The sequence below is a fragment of the Xiphophorus couchianus genome, chromosome 4, assembly GCF_001444195.1.
Source record: "Xiphophorus couchianus chromosome 4, X_couchianus-1.0, whole genome shotgun sequence".
In the NCBI taxonomy this organism is placed as follows: domain Eukaryota; kingdom Metazoa; phylum Chordata; class Actinopteri; order Cyprinodontiformes; family Poeciliidae; genus Xiphophorus; species Xiphophorus couchianus.
Window position 1 is genome coordinate 35,153,330 of NC_040231.1, and position 18,503 is coordinate 35,171,832.

At 41.5% G+C, this 18,503-nt stretch overlaps 1 protein-coding gene across 3 annotated transcripts in view; it reads right to left on the minus strand.

Annotated features, from left to right (window-relative positions):
• met (MET proto-oncogene, receptor tyrosine kinase) overlaps positions 1-18,503 on the minus strand; it is a 138,686-nt gene that overhangs the window by 81,664 nt on the left and 38,519 nt on the right. For all 3 annotated transcript variants that reach the window (XM_028014210.1, XM_028014211.1, XM_028014209.1), the window contains exons 3-10: positions 14,497-14,700; positions 8,572-8,700; positions 8,028-8,204; positions 6,419-6,576; positions 5,780-5,894; positions 4,224-4,360; positions 2,955-3,125; positions 2,606-2,705 (exon numbers count right to left, since the gene is read on the minus strand). In XM_028014210.1, the coding sequence (XP_027870011.1) occupies positions 2,606-2,705; positions 2,955-3,125; positions 4,224-4,360; positions 5,780-5,894; positions 6,419-6,576; positions 8,028-8,204; positions 8,572-8,700; positions 14,497-14,700 (1,191 nt within the window). The remainder of the gene's footprint in view (positions 1-2,605; positions 2,706-2,954; positions 3,126-4,223; positions 4,361-5,779; positions 5,895-6,418; positions 6,577-8,027; positions 8,205-8,571; positions 8,701-14,496; positions 14,701-18,503) is intronic.

The window sequence follows — 18,503 nt, forward strand, 5'->3', positions numbered from 1 at the left end:
CATGGTCTTGAGCCAGAAAAGGGTAGAGTGCCTTCTCCAGGTCAGGGGGGGTGTCCTGCCCCAAGTGGAGGAGTTCAAGTATCTCGGGATCTTGTTCACGAATGGGGGAAGAAGGGAGCGGGAGATCGACAGGCGGATTGGTGCAGCGTCTGCCGTTAAGCGGGCGCTGTACCGGTCCATCGTGGTGAAGAGAGAGCTAAGCCAAAAAGCGAAGCTCTCGATTTACCGGTCGATCTACGTTCCCACCCTCATCTATGGTCATGAGCTTTGGGTCATGACCGAAAGAACGAGATCGCGGATACAAGCGGCTGAAATGGGTTTTCTCCGTAGGGTGGCTGGACTCTCCCTTAGAGATAGGGTGAGAAGCTCAGTCATCCGGGAGGGACTCAGAGTAGAGCCGCTGCTCCTTCACATCGAGAGGAGCCAGTTGAGGTGGCTTGGGCATCTGGTCAGGATGCCTCCTGGACGCTTCCCTGGTGAGGTGTTCCGGGCACGTCCCACCAGGAGGAGGCCCCGGGGAAGACCCAGGACACGCTGGAGAGACTATGTCTCTCGGCAGGCCTGGGAACGCCTTGGGATTCCCCCGGAAGAGCTGGAAGAAGTGGCCGGGGAGAGGGAAGTCTGGGCCTCTCTTCTGAAGCTGCTACCCCCGCGACCCGACCCCAGATAAAGCAGAAGAAGATGGATGGATGGATGAATTATCTATGTAAGTTAATTAAGAGTACATAAAAAATTTACTTCAGTAACAAAGTACTTGTTCTTTGCTACATTCCATCACTGAATATTAGAAACAATCGTTAAAATCCAGTCCCACCGTCCAGCACGCTTTAGAAATAAAAGTCTCTTCATCATCTTGCAGTCTCAGTCAGACAATATTAAAACCATGAAGAAACATAAAGCATGACTCTGTCTGTTTTATTGACGGCAAATCAAGATAAGTGATAGTAAAACGCTTTTCACAGCAGCGTGCTGTTAAAGGGAATGATGCTCATATCTGAATTCCCTGCAGACGGATCAGACCTGTTGGATAATTCTGCTTCTGAAGACATTTTGAACATGTGCAGGTGTGTGAGACCAAGAGATTTCCTCAACAAGAGCATCCTACTCACCAGAATCCAGTTCAGACTTTGTTCTAAACTCGTTATCTCACTAAAGAGCCTCTTAGCTGACAATGATTGGTCAGAAATTGTCCTGCAGCAGTTTCTGCCTTTTTTAAAGTCGTTTACCAGGCAGCACAAGGAATGGAGTGACCAGCAGGATATAAATGATCTGGAAATGGTTTTCCTGTTAGGCATTAATGAAGTTAAAGCTGCTGTCTGCTTAACTTCCCATCATTGCTACACTACAGTTTACTTCACAGCTTTTAATGACGAAAACTTAATGTGATTATTTCAAATCTAATCAAATTTACTCATAAAACACATTTAAAAAGAGTCTTTGACCAAAGTGCTGTACAATAATGAAAGGAGAGAGAAGAGAGCAGAAAAACCCCATAGAGATCAGAGAACAACAAGCAAAAACACACAAAACATTTGAAATAAAAAAAACTTGAAAGGAAATGAGTTAAGTTTAACGGAGCAAAGTCAGAGATTTATGAAACCTTTGTGAAATATGTAAAAAGACAAAAATTTTTTAGCTTTTTAAAAAAAATATAAGCATCTTCTCATGAGACAAGTATTGATAGTCAAACATGAAGAACTCTAAATTGATTACAGATTCTTAGGGTTCTAAGAATTTGTGATCAATTTAGATTGTTGTGATTTGTGAAAGCTTAAATCCTGTCCTGCTCTTCAGAGCCTGACATCATGTAGGGATAATAGAATTAATCAGATTGATTAGTCGATTACTGAAATAATCGTCAACTAAAGTAGTAATCAAATAATGTTGAACTGGTTGTTGTTACAGACTCTGAAAGAACAAGACACATTTTGCATCAGATATATGTTCCACCCAGAAGAGTGTCAGCTTCAGCTTCACCCAGTTTAAATGCCTTGATAAACATCTAGCATTATGAATCTTCTGCTCATTATTAATCAGTTAATCAAAAAGAGATCAGCAGTAATACACTGCACCATCTGACTGTAAGCAGAAAGGCCTGAGCTCTTCACATGTTGATGTCAGATCTTCAGTTTTTAGGTCACTAAAATAACACTTTTATTGCATTTTAAACAACAAAATGTTTGTTTTTTGAATTAGAAGAGGAATTTAACTTTGTGTTTATTTGATATTTTTCAATATTGTACAAAATAACTTAAGTGGCTGAAAGAAAAATCTGCACAATATGGCTAGTTTTTTGTTTTCACAATTACTCGATTAATCGTCAGAATAACCGATACAATACTAAAATAATCATCATCAGCAGCAGCAGCTCTAACATTGAGTAATAAGAGAAATGCTGAGATTAAACTGCATGCAGGAATTGATCAAATATGAGTTTGACTGATTTTGTTGAGTGTAAGAAAGGAAACGGGTGGAAATGTGTTTCCTTTCAGCTAAGTTGAAACAAAAAAACTCTTTTCATGGAGTGTTTCTCCGCTTTGTTCCAAGCCAGGATTTAAATGCGTCAAAATCACGGCCTACCGGAGAAGCTTCCTGTCGCACTCACCACGTGGAAGACGGCGGCGTCCTGAGCCGTCCTGAGAACCATCTGGGGCTGGAGGCCGGACTGGAGGTAGGAGCCCTGAGCCGAGACGGTGCAGCCTCCGCTACAGCGAGGGAACGGAGAGCAGCGTTAGCATCAGACACGGGAGATTCTCGCTGGGAGGCACCTGCTGTTCACGTTAGCAGCTCGTCACCTCCCACTCACTTCCTACTGCTGTAAAACTCCAGCATTAGTCTAACTCATCCCACCCATCACCGTTCCTCTGTCAGGCGATGACACACAGACGAGCTTAGGTTCACATTCATGGCACGTCTAGCGTGACGTGCGGGCCGAAAGGAGTTTGGACTCTCACCTCACGAAGGAGCGCAGCGGCCGGATGCTGCTGATGACCGGGTCCTCGTTGTAGGTGAACGGCACGGGTGCCTGCCGCTCCACCGCATCCACCGTCAGCTTCACCGGCTGCTCCGAGGGCACGGCGTGTGTGTGCGGTGGCGTCTTACAGGTCAGCATGGAGAACGACAGGCTGAGGGCGGAACAGTGCCGAGGTTTTCTGTTAGCTGTTAGCAAAGGATTCTAAACGCTTAAAGGGGCAGTGTTATGTTTTCCAGCTGTGAACTATCAATTAACCAGGTTACCTTTAGTTGCTATAAAGATGCTGTATACATATCAAAAATGACTTAAAATAAATTAGACTTTGTGTTTTAACACCTTGAAATTGGGCCTTTGTCTCTTTAAGAAGCTCCTGTTCTTTGTGAAACTCAGCCTTCACAACATGGCTCCTCTATTAACCCTTTAATAAGCCTCTCACATTAAGCAATCAATTAATTTCATTATAAATTCAGATGATTATGGTGATTAACTGGAGGACAAATTTGTTTAAAGGGACATCATAATCTACTTTATTTATAATTTTGGTTGTAGGTGGTTTTTATTGCCATTTTATTTATTGTTATTTATCTTCCAGTTCCAGTGTTAAGTGATTTATTAAAAAATTAAAGTTTTTTGGTCTTTTAGAGGGAGAACTTGTGTTATTATGCAATTATCTGTATGTTTCTTGAAAACAATTGTGAAACAACAACATTATTGTTTATCGCATCAATTACTGGAAGTATTTATTTATTGTCCAACAAAATTTGCTATCGTGACAGGCCTACCCTTTAACAACGTTTTTACCAGAGTTTCACTGAGAAGTAGCTCCTATGATGAGCTCAGCTAATGCTCAGTTCCACCAACTGTCTACTAATTGCTGCTGGCTAGTCTGAAGGAGCTGAGTGGGGAAGTCGCAGAGAGAGGGCTGCTCTGTGAGGCGGAAGCTTGGAATCTGCAGCTCAGAGGAGAAACTGCATCTCAAAAGCGGCTCTAAGTTCACCTAGGTGTTTCACACAGCTGAATGGTTGCCATGGGAGATTAAAGGATTTCTCAAACATGCATGAAAGAATCAAAGCATTTGATTCACACTTCAGGTATAATTTTGATGAAGGAATGACAGTCAATTTTACATAATACTGCCTTTAAGAAAAAGAAGTATAAAAAAAGAACAAAAGGAAAGCTTAGAGTGTATAAAGAAAGAAAGAAAGAAAGAGAGAGAAACCAGAATTTCATTCAGTGAAACATTACTGACCTTTGGATCTTGCAGCTTGTCTTCCCTACAGTCACCACTTGTTTGTTTCCAGTGTCCAAAAAGGCTCCTCTGATAGTCAACATGGTGTTACCAGACTTTGGACCAAATGCGGGAAAGATGTCATAGATCACAGGGTCCTGGATGGATGGAGGCGAAATAAAGAGTTTATTACAGGCTGCAGTAATTAGCCTGTAGCCTGCAACCTTCATTTGCAGCAAATCAGACAGGAAATGAGACAGAGAGAGACAGAGAATGCAGCAAAGGTTCAGAGTCTGGAAATAGAACCCTGGATAGAACCTCTCCACAGCGCACCACTCAGGTGCAACTTCTGCTTCGATACTGGAAACAGTGAACCCTCACTATAACGCGGTTCACCTTTCACGGCCTCGATTCTTTGCAGATTTTTTTGTGCAGTGTTTTTTTCACTGTGCGTTGTGTTCTGCATCCTGATTTGGCTAAACAGTCTCCACGCTTCTTCTCTACCTGTGTGCCAATAATGTTACGGTATTTAAATATACGTAACACAACTTGGCAAATTTTGGTAAATGGTTTTGCCCAGAAGAAAAAAATAGTGACAACAACTACCGATAACTATGTTCTTACGAAAAAAACACACCTGCACCACAGGCTTCAGAAGAAAAAGACACTAGAGAGTGGAGTCAGGCCGCAGCGTCACAGTCAGAGGAACAGTGAAATATGCGAGTCACAATTTGTCCTACTGTACTTCGTATTGATGATTAAAATGATTATTTTACTGTAATTATTTGTAAGAAAGCGTTATATTTGTTTAAAAAATGCTTGGGCCTGAAAACAGGTTTTGTTCTTTGGTTTCAATGTAGAGTATTTAATTATGTTGTATAATAATTGTAAAAAATAAAGGTAACTACTTCACGGATTTTGCCTATCACGGGTTCTTTTCAGAACGCAACCCCGCGAAAAACGAGGGTTCACTGTACATTCATATCAGATGAAAAATAAAATACTGCAGACTGACACACAGTCATGGTCATCAGTGTACACCAGTGAAAGGTTTTCAAGCCCAAAGAATGAGGCAACGATCACCATGATGGACTGTAGGGTTTATTTTTATGCTGTGTAAACTAACGCGTCTTTTCCTCTGACAGGTTTATGGCACCTCTCTTTCTGCTGTAATCACACCAACATAGGTTCTATTTACACAGAAGAGAACATCTGAAGCATAATTCGTCGTACTGGATTTTATTCAAAAGTGTCAGACTAAAAGAGTCGAATAAAAAATGCAAGCCGCATTATTCAGATTTTTAATTGCAGAGAAAATTTGGTCCTTTTCCTTCCATTTTTTTGTTGGTTTTCCACATGAAATACCTCAAATGCGTTTTGGAAGTTCTGCCTTTTATTGGGATAAACTGTCAGAAATGTCTATGGCTTTTGTAACGTAATATATATAATCTGCCTTGTGGATAATTATAGGCAGTAAAATCTTAACTGAAAGATGAGAAAATGGCCCTCATTTGGAGTCACTCTCTTCACTTCAATACAAAACAAAATCTATTCAGAAAAAAAAAAAGGCATCTTACCACAAATTTGAAGCCTTCCAGTTTGGCCACTACGTGGCCACTGGTGACCTTCACCAAGTGTCCGGACGGCGTGAAGTTCCCACTGAACGATGGGGAACACTGAATCTCAGTCCATCTGCTCCCGACCCCCCAAACAACACACAGACCAGGCATTATTCACCACCACAGCACCCAGCATTTAGCCTAATTCAATGATCATGCAGTACCCAGCAGGAATGCACAAAGACTTCATCTTTATGTGGCATAGTGAAGGCCATCGTTTTTTAAAAATTTCCTGTAATGAAGCTGTTTGGAACAATAAGGAGCTCTTGAGTGTGGATTTGGAAGAGACTGAAGATTGTATTCGGTGATTTTCTTTTTTTTTCCCAGAAATTTTTCAGTTAAGGTAGTCATGTGTTGAATGTGGCAGGCTGGGGGGGGGGTTAAAGGGTGGATGCTTTTTAACATTCCTCCTTCCACACAATCGCTTCTGTTAGAGCAGCAGCCAGGTGTCTCTCTCACTCACAAAACCAACTTAGCGGCTTTGTTAAGGTACACAAACCACAGCATGACAGAAAAACCTGGTTATTGCCAGTCAATAACACTAAGCCAACGTACACACACACACACATGCACGCCCACACACACACACACACATACCTGTTGATATTGTCCTGTCTAGCCAACTTGCACTGAGCTCCTGCCACTTCCACATTCACCATCGAAGTTTTGAAGTTCTCTGTCTTGTCGAAGCCGAAGTTGCGTCCGCAAATGGTTACGGTTGTAGAACCCCTGATTGGTCCAGAGGACGGGAACACCTGTGGCAACGCAGAGGAGAATGGTTCCATCTTTCCCACAAAGTTCTGACCTACCCGCGAACTGAAGGCAGTCAGTCATTCTATTAGAACTAAACTAAAAAAACAGTTTTTAGGTTTCAGAAAAGACCAGAATCGGACGACTTTCAACTTGAACGGGCCTGACCCGTGATTAGAAGTTTAGAGAACGCACATATCTAATAACTGGCAAACGCTCTTCAGAGTGGATGCAATTAAACAGGAAGCTGGTCACCTAAAATCACTTTTATTTAACTGATTACACTGTAAAAAATGATCACAGGATGCTGCACAGTCAGCTGGACAAACAAACAAGGATGCAAACCAAACTGGTCATTTTATCATAAACCTCTTGATGAGGAAAGAAGACAGCGGTGGACAGCAGCTGTCAATCGGAAGTGAATAAGATTAGTAATATGCAATCAAATACTGCATTGCAGAGAAGGTACATGTCTAATCATTCATAACTAGCGATGCACCAGTATGAAACTTTCTGCTGATATCCGATATCAATATTCCTGTTATGGCTGATAACCAATATTTACCGATGTTATATTTATTTATCTACCTTTTTGACACCTTTTGAAAAAGAAAAACAACCAGAAACAAAAGGCAACAAGATGGAAATAAATATTGGATGTTAACATCGGCCCAGTTTAATTTATATCGTGCATCCCTATTTGTATCCATGGAGAAAATGCCCCACCATCATGTAGCCTAGCATGTATGAAAAACTGGCAAGCATCTAGACTTTTGTATGATTTTAACTCTGCTCTGCTCATTATGTCATAAACACAGTTTATGACATAATGGTATAAATTGTGTGGCTTGAATTCAGGCGAAGTTGGCAATTTGATCAAATAAAAAAATGTCAGGTTTGGGTCGGTTTCTAGGCTAGTTGTTTCCAACTTTTATAAATACTGCTGTCTGTGAGCCCCTATTAGCTGAACTACTTCCACAAACAAATCAGCTGGACACAAACAAGTAGAAGACATCGCTATGTTGGTAAAAACAACAACATTATTCCCATCCCTCACATCTGACAGCCGTCACGGCGCCGCAACAAGACTGGACAATGTAGTTGAAAAGGATCAACATCACTGCATTCCCGTAGTTCAGGAATTAAAAATGTGCTGCTTCTTCTTAGTCCTACATCCGTACATCACAATATAACCATTATCTTTTGACGTTCATCAACTATTCTCTTTTATCTTTAACTCATCATCCAAAAAAAACTGTTAATGCTTGCACTGCATCATCTTAAAAATTTATGAAGTGCAGCATGCATCCCATTAGAAATAAAAATGCACATAAGTTCACAGAAAAACAACAGAAATAAATGTTAACCAGCTGTAGTTAGCATCTGTTAATCAGTTTAATATTATCCAACCGTTGACCTAATGCTGCCATATTTATACAGGCTGTACTCTGCGTACCTTGGTGATGACCGGTGTGCAGTTGTCCTGACTCCAGGCAGAGGAGGAGGGACACTGAAGTCTTCTGGTGCAGCGGCCATCACACCAGCCACACTGTGTTACTTTGGATGACAGCAAACAAGATGTACACGTGGTCAGCTGACCGCAGCCTGGGCCAATCAGAGGGATCTTGGTGATCTAGAAGGTGAAAAAAATCACAGAATTTAGAACAAAAACTTCTTTAAAAAAAGATAAAAACATTTAAATTAGGTCACTTAATTTTTATATGAGCCTGAGCCTTTATGTCAATCTAACTTCTGTTGCTGATTCAAAGCTTTTGATCATCATCTCACCTCTACAAAAAATATCTACAAGAAAGTACACCTTGTTTCAGTTCTCTGGGTTTGTGTAAAACCACATAATTAAAGGAAGTGTAGTTACAGATAGTGAATTAAATCTGAATAGATTCCCTTCAGGATGACCTTGTGTTTCTCTTTTTTAATTTATGAAGCAAAGAACAAAAAGAACATGTAATGTTGTGGATAATGTGTGGCCTCCTGTCTACCTTGTTGCCTGTGGCCATCAGCACGGCTCCCTCAGAGTGCAGCTTGTCTGGCAGAACTACGCTGGCAGAGACGGGACTGGAGTCCAGGCCGATGTTCACATGGGGCGACATAAACCTGGAGAAGAGTACCTGGAAGGAAACACACATTACAAACATCTAGAACAGTCTCTGCTCTAGATACCAACAGAGCGATTGTTTCTATTAGTAACAATTTGACATTTTGAAAATAAATTTGCTTGATGGAAACACTGCAATTTCTACAAAAAAAACAAAAAAGAAAAAAAACTCCTTTTTTGATCAAAAGTTTTGGCGATAAAATGAGGTGGATTTTTTGGGCCGTATCAAAATTCATTTATTTCTCAAAACTGCAATGCAAGCATTTTTTCCACATCCCACGGGTCACGTGATCAACAACCGGATGGTTTCACTGATGCAAACCAGAAGAAGACGGCAGGATCACAGCATGTTTTTTATGACTTATCACATGAACAAGCTTATTCATGTGTGGTTATAATTGTGTTTCTTGTTTCAACAATAGCTGAATATCGACAAAATTTTGCACAGATTTGTAATGGAAACGCAGCTACTGAGACGCTTTCAGGAACCACTCTGAGATAATTCGATGGAGCTGTTAATCAGCCAAATTTGGTTTGGGTTGTGAGGTTTAAGGTAAAAATGGGTTTATTTATTTATTTTTTCATAACTTCAAAAGTACACAAAAGAGAGATTAAATAGAACTCAAGTGCTTAGCGTTCATAACTTTGACCTCAGTGTCAGATGTTTGACAAAGACATTTGCTTTTCTTCTTCACATTCCAGCCAAAAGGGAGGTTAGGTCAGGACGCTCTGTCAGATGGCAGGACTTTATTCACTCACCACCTTTTCATTGATGCAGAGGTAGCCTAATAAACGCCAAGAATAATAAAAAGTGGGACATATCATGTGCAGTCTGTATGTAGAAGGACTGAAGAAGCGAGAGGACATCCATAAGTTATTGCAGCGCTGTGCCAGCACACCTTGACAGGGAACTGGAGCAGAAAAACCATCCAGAATGTATCATCCCTCCCTGGGGCCTTTCTACGCTGCCCTATTTTATAACATGACTGAGTAAAGCAGAGTTGTATGAAAGCAGCATTTTTTCTTTTTCATTACTGTCAGTGCTAGGTTTCTAAAAGCTCAACGACGCTTGGCAAGTCAGGCTCACTTCAGCTTAGAATCCTCCATAGAGACGCCACATATCCAGTATGAACCCAAACTGGTTGGATAAACTGAACATGTGCAGAGACTTGCCAAAATTATTCACACCTCTTGAACTTTCTCACATTTTGTCACGCTACAACCATCATGTGAAAATCTGTGGGCAGGACAACTACCAGTTACACTTTCCTCAGACCCGTTACCACTCTGTGGGGCAGAGTGGTAACGGAGGAAGTGGTGAGAGGAAGACGAAAGAATTCCCACTATATTCACTTTCAGAAAGTGAATGATAAGAAATGAACTTCTTGTTACCGTTCTGTATGCTGATAGGAGGTAAACATCAACCCTCAACTCCAGGCTTACATACAATGAAATCTTGAATTTCACTAACACCCACACACACACCCACACCCCGATGTGCACGCACACACACGCCCACATACACACACACACCTGGCAACACAATTAAGACAATCCAGTGGTGAGACTTGTGGTGTGTGTGTGTGCATGTGTGTGTCTTATGGCACCGGCCAACGTGCTGCTAGATGCACTAAAGCTGTTGACTGTTTCACCCGTTGGTTCAAGCCTGCGATGCGTCAGGGCGTCCAGGAAAAACACAACACACTCAGCGTAGTAAACTTTAAATGTACTTTTTTACTCAGTCGGCTGAACCGCAGCTTGCCTTCTGCTTCCTCTGCTGACAAACATCTTGTTTTCCAGCGTCATTCTTTCACTGCTTGAACCTCATGATCAACGTTAGCTTTTGTGACAGCGAGGATAATAGGTGGCTTTCCGCAGGGGACGGGGCCACACAACAGCCATCTCTCTGGAGGTAATAGCGGTGTAAATTACAGCTTATTGTATTAAGGCGGCTGGGGGGAAGTTTGGCCTATAAACACTGGCACTGTGTAATTCCCACAGTGGGTTGACTGAAGTCGAGGGAACGCTTCCTGAGTCAGTCCACTGGGGGGGGCAACCATGATCCTTTTCTTTCACTGCCTCTGCCCCATATTCCATCTCACTTTGTCCACCAGGGCTGACAAGGAAGCTGAAACGCATGAAAAGTTGACAGGCCCTTTAGACCCAACGAACAATGAAGTTGATTTTGACGAGAACGTCTCATAGGTTTTCTTCTGCATAGATTTAGACGGAGGCAGCAGGCGGCCAGGGGGTCGTCAGGTCAAATACAAACCAGAGTGACTTTGGGGAAGAAAGGTTTCCATCTGGGTTCAAAAGAAGGATCTTAGCGAATTGGAATTACAGAGTCAAAAATGAATTAAAAAAAAATAGTTGAACAATTTAACAAATCTTACTGCCTGAACGACCTAATACTCATTCTTTCTAATATTGTTTAAGTTGAAGGTAAAGTTGAGAACTTTAGGTTTGAGTTAGGAGGTTCTGTTGCTGGAATAAATCTCTGGTGGAATTGCAAAGGAGTCTGAACTTACATCTAGAACAACAAAAAACACAAAAACAGAAGATGTCTTACAGCATGTAATTTTTATAAAACCACTCCTGACCAAAAACAGCCAATCAGAGCCAGGACTGTCAATCATCCTCATGTACTCACTGCTCAATGTGGTGGCTATGCTAACTAGCCTGAGCATTCAAGACAGGCTGTGCTATCAGGAAAAAGCTGTAGCGTACCAGAAGGGGAGTGAGGGGATCAGCAGGCGCATGCAAGGGTGATTGACAGCGCTAAGACTCGCCTCCTGATTGGTCTTAGCTGTGATTGGTTGAGAAGGCAAAGGAGCTCAATTTTTTTCGCTGATTATCTGTCACCAAACTATCTGTTACCAAACTGTCACCAAATAGTGAGAGTTTCAACAAATATGCAATAAAATATACTTTTTTCACAAAAGGTACATACTGCAGCTTTAAGCTGAGAACCAAAGTGACACTTTTGAGAAGATATGAATAGATAATTGATAGATTCATCCCATCTGAGTGTGAGCCTAGATTTTGAGTAAAAGTGTGTTGTTGTTTTTTGCCATGTTTGCTGCTTTAACTTTAGGCTGTACTCCTTAAAACTGGCTAGTTCTCATTTCTTCCTATTCTCATTCTTCTATCTGTATATTCTACAATCAAAACTTAAGCCTGGTTGTGTGGCTGTGTGCTCTTCTTGCCACTGCTTAACTAAGTGGTTAACTTCATGAAGTTCAGACTCCTGCTTTAGCTAAAGCTGAAAGTAAATCAGCTTGTGTATGTTGGTGGAAATGGAGCCGGTGTGGAACGGGGTTGAGGAGGGGGCTAGGCGCGAGGTGGTATGGCTGGCTTTAGGACTGACTGTGGAAAAGCACGGCAACAGGTGCAAGGAACTCACAGAATGCCGTGCGAGGGAACACGTTAGGGAACCCCGTCGTTCACCATTAACGTGCCGTTCAGCCTGTAAGCCCCTCGCTCCCCGCTGTCGCTGCCCTCCCCACCCCGCCTTTCCTTGCAGCTGTCATGCTGATTTTCCATGTCTCTGCTCCTTTTTTTGTGCATGTTTTTTATTTCTTGAGTTTCGAAAACACGTGACGCAACTCAGCTTTTGCTTTTTGTGATTCATTCCGTTTGCGATAGTGTTTTAAATATGCAACACAATCTTACAGGCGTCAGTCAGCAGTCATCACCCTGACATGTTGTTTTACTGATGGAACGGCGGGTAAAGCAGGAAACAAGGTGTTACAGTCTATGAAACAACACAAGTTTGCCATTGAAAGCTGATTAAACTACAACAGCTTTGATATATATACACTGCACTGTAAAACATTTGAGCCGCATTTAGTTGTGTCTATTGTCTTGTACTCTTTACGTCAAATAAAAAGCGAGTTTTAGATTTTGAACCTAAATATGTGTTTGTGAACGATAAACTTACAGTAGAAAGTTGTGTTAATTTTGTCAAACCTCTAAGAGTTGAATAAACTAGAGTGTTTAGGTTAGCACTTAAACAAAGCTAAAAAAAGAAAAAGACAGGAGTGGGAACTATTTCCCAGAATGCTTAGCAGCATGTTTTTGTATCGTGTGTGTGTTACATTAATGTGACTCTTGTGTGTTATTAAGGCAAATGTTTATTATAATGCAACTGACAGTTTGCAAAGCTTGTGGATAAAGTCCTGTTCACACTAAATGTTTCTGAGCAGAATTCATTGTGATGTTTAATAAAATTCATTATCAGTTAAGAAATTTTGTTCATGCAATTTGAAACAAGAATTTCAATTAGTAAAGTAAAAAAAAGTTATTGTAAGTTATTTTAACTTGATATTAAGAGTGAAAATAACAGGTGAACTAGATGAGGGCAGTTTTTTCTAGAATATTGTGAAATAATTATTTGGCTTAAATTGCAGTATTAAGTTAAAACTCACAATTCAATATTAATTAACTTAAAAAAACAAGACACCTTATTTCTTGTTGTTAAATCAACTTCATAAACTTTCATTTCTGAGTTAAAAACCTAAACAGTTTTCTTGTTGAGTTTAATTGCATTGTCAAGGCAGCAGGTGGACTTTCATTTTAAACCACCTTCAAATGTTTTACAGTGTACTTGCATTAGTCAACTGCAGCCTTCAGAAAGCCAGATTTGGCCAGATTATGAAAAGAGACAAATAAGAACCACAGTTTATGTGCAAAGCCATCCTCCAAGTTATGTAAAGACATCAAACTATTAAAGATTAACCAATGTCTGAAATATACTCAGTGTGTTGAAGCTTTTTTTACTTATGAAAGGGAATTTAATGTTATTTCATTCTGGCAGGTGTTTCCTCACATGGCAGACTTTAACCTCCACTCGTGGCACAAGATATTAAAACGCCACAATATCTCATCAAAGTGAAATCTGTCTGCACTACGCAGTTACTTCCAGCTTATGATTCTCTGGATAAATATTTCGAGTTGATGTTATGAGGCCCAGATATGAATGTGTAGTCTTTGAGCTTGGCACTCTGTGTATATAAATGTTTTAGAGAATTATTTTGAAGGAAGAATGGCAGGAGGTTCTGACAAATCCATTGAAACTGGCATTGAAGAAGAGTTCATTACTTCCAAAAAGCTTGTGTGGCAGCAGTACTCAGTGAAGAAAGAAACAGTGATGTACGTGATACAAACATTTTGTAAACACAGCAAAAATGCTGCCACAGGCCAACTGTTAGCTGCTAGCGAAGCTAAAGTTAGCATCCAATCTGTCGGTCATAGATTGAAGGACTATTTCACAGTATTTCATTGAGTTCAGACTGCAGTCATCACCCCTGTTTCAAAATTTCAACAACTTAAGACTGATAAGACTTAAATATAGCTAGCTCCATATTGAACTGAGACCTGTTTTAAATGGCAAAAGCACAATAAAGGAGCATTGCCTATGCTTTTTTAAATTTATTTATTCTTTGCCTAAAAACCAGCTTAGAATTTACAAATTAGACAAATAAAACTGAAAAATCCTGAGGTTTCAGAATCTTAAAGATTCCTAATGATTCTGTAATCAGTTTGGGTTTTGTTCCACTTTTAGTTATGTAATAAAAACCATATTGTCTTGTTTTGTTGTGTAGCAATTTTTTTAATGGCCTGGATGTATTTTGATGTATTTATGTAGTTTCTACCTGCTTAGTCCTAACAGAGAAACTTCCATCTAATTTAATTACTCCCAAGCCTGCCACATTAAAAGAAGATAAAATAAAAAATTGACATACTGCACAGAATTTTGGTTTTACCGAAATTCGCAGTCAAAACAGAAGCCTGGTGTTGATCTCCTAACCTGTATATGTCGTCCGTCTGCCGTGCCGAGGTACGCCACAGTGCGACCATTGACTGGAACCACTGTAATTGACGTGACCAAGGTGTTCTTTAAGTCCTTGTGCCAGTACTCCAGCCTCTGGACAAACTGGGTCACCTGCAGGCGGTACATGCCCTCCTTTCCCTCGTGGATTCCTTCATGGGGGTCGCAGTCGTCTGAGGAAGTCTGCAAAGAAACCATACGGCATCAGACAAAAAATCCAACTGAGAAATTGCTTTCTGTTGTGGTTTCAAGTGTGATTAAAATTTTTTCCCAACATCACCGGCAACAACATCCATTTATCTATTAAAAGGAGAGTCTGGAGTTGGCATAAAAGGCGACTGATCACCAGAGATAATTAGAAAACTGCTGAGAAGGAGACAGGGGTTACATTTCACTGTTCAAACAGAGCCTCTTGCTATATAATATCATGTAGAACTATCTGTTTTCATATCTGACCCAGTGGGGGGAGGGTTAGAAGCCAAACCTGCTAAGCCCCCCCTTTAGCTACTCTTTCATCAGGCTGAGCTCGTAATGGAGGTCTGGCTATGATAGCACCTCTAGGGCAGGAACGTGTTTTGTTGGACAGTGAGGACTGCTGGATTTCATGGGAAAAGGCCAGACTTTCATGCTGTTTTTCATTCCTCTGACTGCTTTCCTCTACAACTGTCTCTACATGTTTTTTTTTTCTACTTTCTGAACCTCTGGTTTCTTACAGACTAAGGATAAAGACCCAAATCTCACTTTCTCTCCATTGTTTTGTCTGGAGCTTCTGGATCTTACAGTGAAAGTACAACTTGTGTCCAGGGTTTGATCCTCTCTCCGTCCTCCCCCTTCCCTTCCTGGCCAATCTTGTTTTACTACCTTTGCTCTTTGCCTGTTTAGTCGTGGCATTCTGTCCCCCGGCCTCAGATTTCATTAATTATTAATGACCCAGGGGGTGGCAAGTCTCTCGAGGCTCTTTAGGTCCTTGACCTGAACGCTTGACCAAGCCGTAGTTTTCTGCTGTTTACTCAGCTCCGGCGCGTGACCTCTCCACCAGAGTCATAGAGCGCAAGTTGAACAATCATGGCAACTTGTTAAAAACGTCAAGCTGAAGCTGAAGAACCGATCTGGACTCCAGACAACGCTCTGGTTCAACATATTCTTGCGTCCGATGAAGTCATAGCAACATTATTTGCGGTTTGTGTGAACCTTGCTCGGTCATTTGTTTAGGCAGACAGGCTTTGAAGATCAAGAGAACAATAAGGTTATAATAAATCTGGAAAGTTCATTTATTCTTTTTCATTTATTCTTCTAGAAGGGTTAAGATAGAAACTCAGAGACACGGTCCAACCTGACAGTCACACAGTGGTTACATTTTAAAAATGCTTAATATGAACCCATGAGGAAGCTGAAGGAAATTGAAATTTGGCAGAACTGTTGAATGCACTCCTGCTGTACATCTGGTAGCAAAAAAAGGCCAGCTTATCTGCCTTGAATTAACTAAAAAAAGGGAAGATGGTTCAAATTGGATAAAAAGTTACAGTCTGTGACTGAAACGTATTAAAAACTGGATGACAGAATGGACACGTATGCACAAAGAAAAGAAAAAAAAACACAAAATGTCTCAAGAAAAGTCAAAGGATTGATTTCTCGTTTGAACATGAAGTAGAAGTTGTGTGTTTTAGAACATCTTCACAGTGTCTATTTTTTTTGAGGAGGTTTCGTTTAAACCATTTACACTTTTTGGAGAAAGCGGCTAGTACTCAGCAGTTGCTAAAACCAATTCCTCTTAAAAAATACCTGACACCGACACATCATCACTGCAAAACTGATGTCATTCTGAATGAAACAGCAGGCCCTGGGCTGATTATTTTCAGAGCAAACAAACAGGGCGTTTTTGTGTTTGCTGAAGCGGAGCAGTCTGATGTGACGGGTGAGCGGTGAGCCGCATTCCTCTGCCTCTGCTGAGGTATTCTTGTGGATCAAGAAGATGAGATTGGACAGCGGAAGGCTGTTTTGACAAGTTCTGTTTGAAGCTGCGCTGCTATCCTTGGCTGGTTCTTGGCTGGAAGGCAGCCTTTTCTGGAGGCGTCGTCGCCACCACATACCAGGAAAACAAGTTCAACAACACGCCAATGACGTCATGACTCAAATATGTCACTTCAATTAAAAAAGAAAAATTTCAAAAGTAGTATGCTGGAAAAACTATGGAAGAGTTTTCCATTAAAAACTGGTGAACAAACAGCATAGCGAAGGTGAAGGAAAAAACCAGACAGGTCAAGGTAAAGTAGACAGGCCGTTGCCTTTCTACACAACAATTCTCATCTCCTTTTAGTGCTCCAGCTGAAATTTGTTCCATTGAGCTCAAATTTTCAGGATCCATCTCAACCTGGCCAATCAGTGAACAGAAGGGAAGAGCTGTGAACGATGATGTTGAATTTCTGTGCTATTTATGCACTGTGGTTTTAGAGGAAGTGAACAGAGGAAGTTGGCCAGACAGATAAAGTTCGATCTAAATTTCTGCCTCGTTAATTGGGGCCAGTAAAAGCAGCTGGAAGCCGATGAATACAGGCTTTGATAGGTGAGATGTGCCAGTTAAACAATGAGCAGGTCCATGTTGAACAAGCTGAAGATGTGGTGGGAATGCATGAATGCTCGACTGTTGCAATGCAAGGCAATGCTGGTAAAGATGTCGTTCTCTTTTCACAGAGGGGGAAGGTTGTTTGCAGCGCACGCAATTTCCAATAAGTTTTTTCGTGCAACTGGTGTGCCACATACATCACAGCCAAACATTAATGACTGGATAAGATCCCATCCAATCGCTTTACATTTCAACAGAGTCTGAGCCTCCAGCAAGTCGAGACTCCAGACCACATGGATGAAGCAACAAGGCAAAAACAGTATTCCAGAATTCTTTGAACATCTCATAAAGCTCTGTGTCCATCTACCATCTGAAAATGGAGTATGACACAAATAGCAAACATATCAAGACATGGCCATCCAACTAAACCCACTGACCAGGCAAGGAGAGTCAACAGGCAACAGAGATCCTGAACTCAAGTGGGAGGCTGCTGACTGGAGAACTCAACATAAATCTGGCCCTTCTGGCAGAGAGGCAAGAAGAAAACCATTGTTGAAAGGAAGCGTTGATGTTCTTCATGTCCCAGACTATTTTCTGAAGCAGTCTGTAAGCCATGTAATAGTAACCCTGCGGCACATACTGTATGTAAGATACTGTACACTTCTTGGCCCCATACTTAACCAACAGCCTTTGTCCCCAAAACAATGGCCCCGCGATTGAATTTCCATGTTGTGAAGCTCCCAAAGCTAGCGGCACTGCATGGGAGTGTCTAAGAGAGGTGAAAGGTGATCCCTGTGGCTTAATGTCATTTTCCTACTCTCCCTGTGGCCCCTGGGCCCTGTGTGAATAAACACACTAATGCCTGAGTGCGAAGCCTTGGACTGGGTTACTCGCAAAAGTGCTTTTGAATATACAAACTGCATCTGCGATGCAAAAATAGCGTAACAGCAGTGCCGCTAATGTATGAAAATACACACCGCGTTGCTGAGGCTTATTAGCTCTGAGTTAGCAGACTTGTGCACATGCTCGGACGCAGTCTGTCTCGTTTGCAGGGGCGCTCAGCTGGCTGTCTCTCTGGAATAACAGACCTTTGACCTCTTGGTTGTTTGTGCAGTGTTGCGCTCCAGGCAGCGGGGCGTTTCGGTTGTCACCGGGGTGTGTGAAAATGCATTTCTGAGAGACGGCAAAATGCAAAACAAAATGAAAATGAACACGTGCTGGTCAGGTTGGGCGTCAGGGACGTTGGAGCGCAGTCCTCCGTCTGGTCTCTGACACACACGACACTCTGCAACCTGAGTCTGTAGCAGTAATTACCGTGATGTGTAGGTGTTGCATGTGTGCATGTGGGGGTGGGCATGTGTGTGTGTGCCCAGAAGCACAGGTGGCTGTGAGAAAGCCATACACAGTGTCATGTGTTAATGTC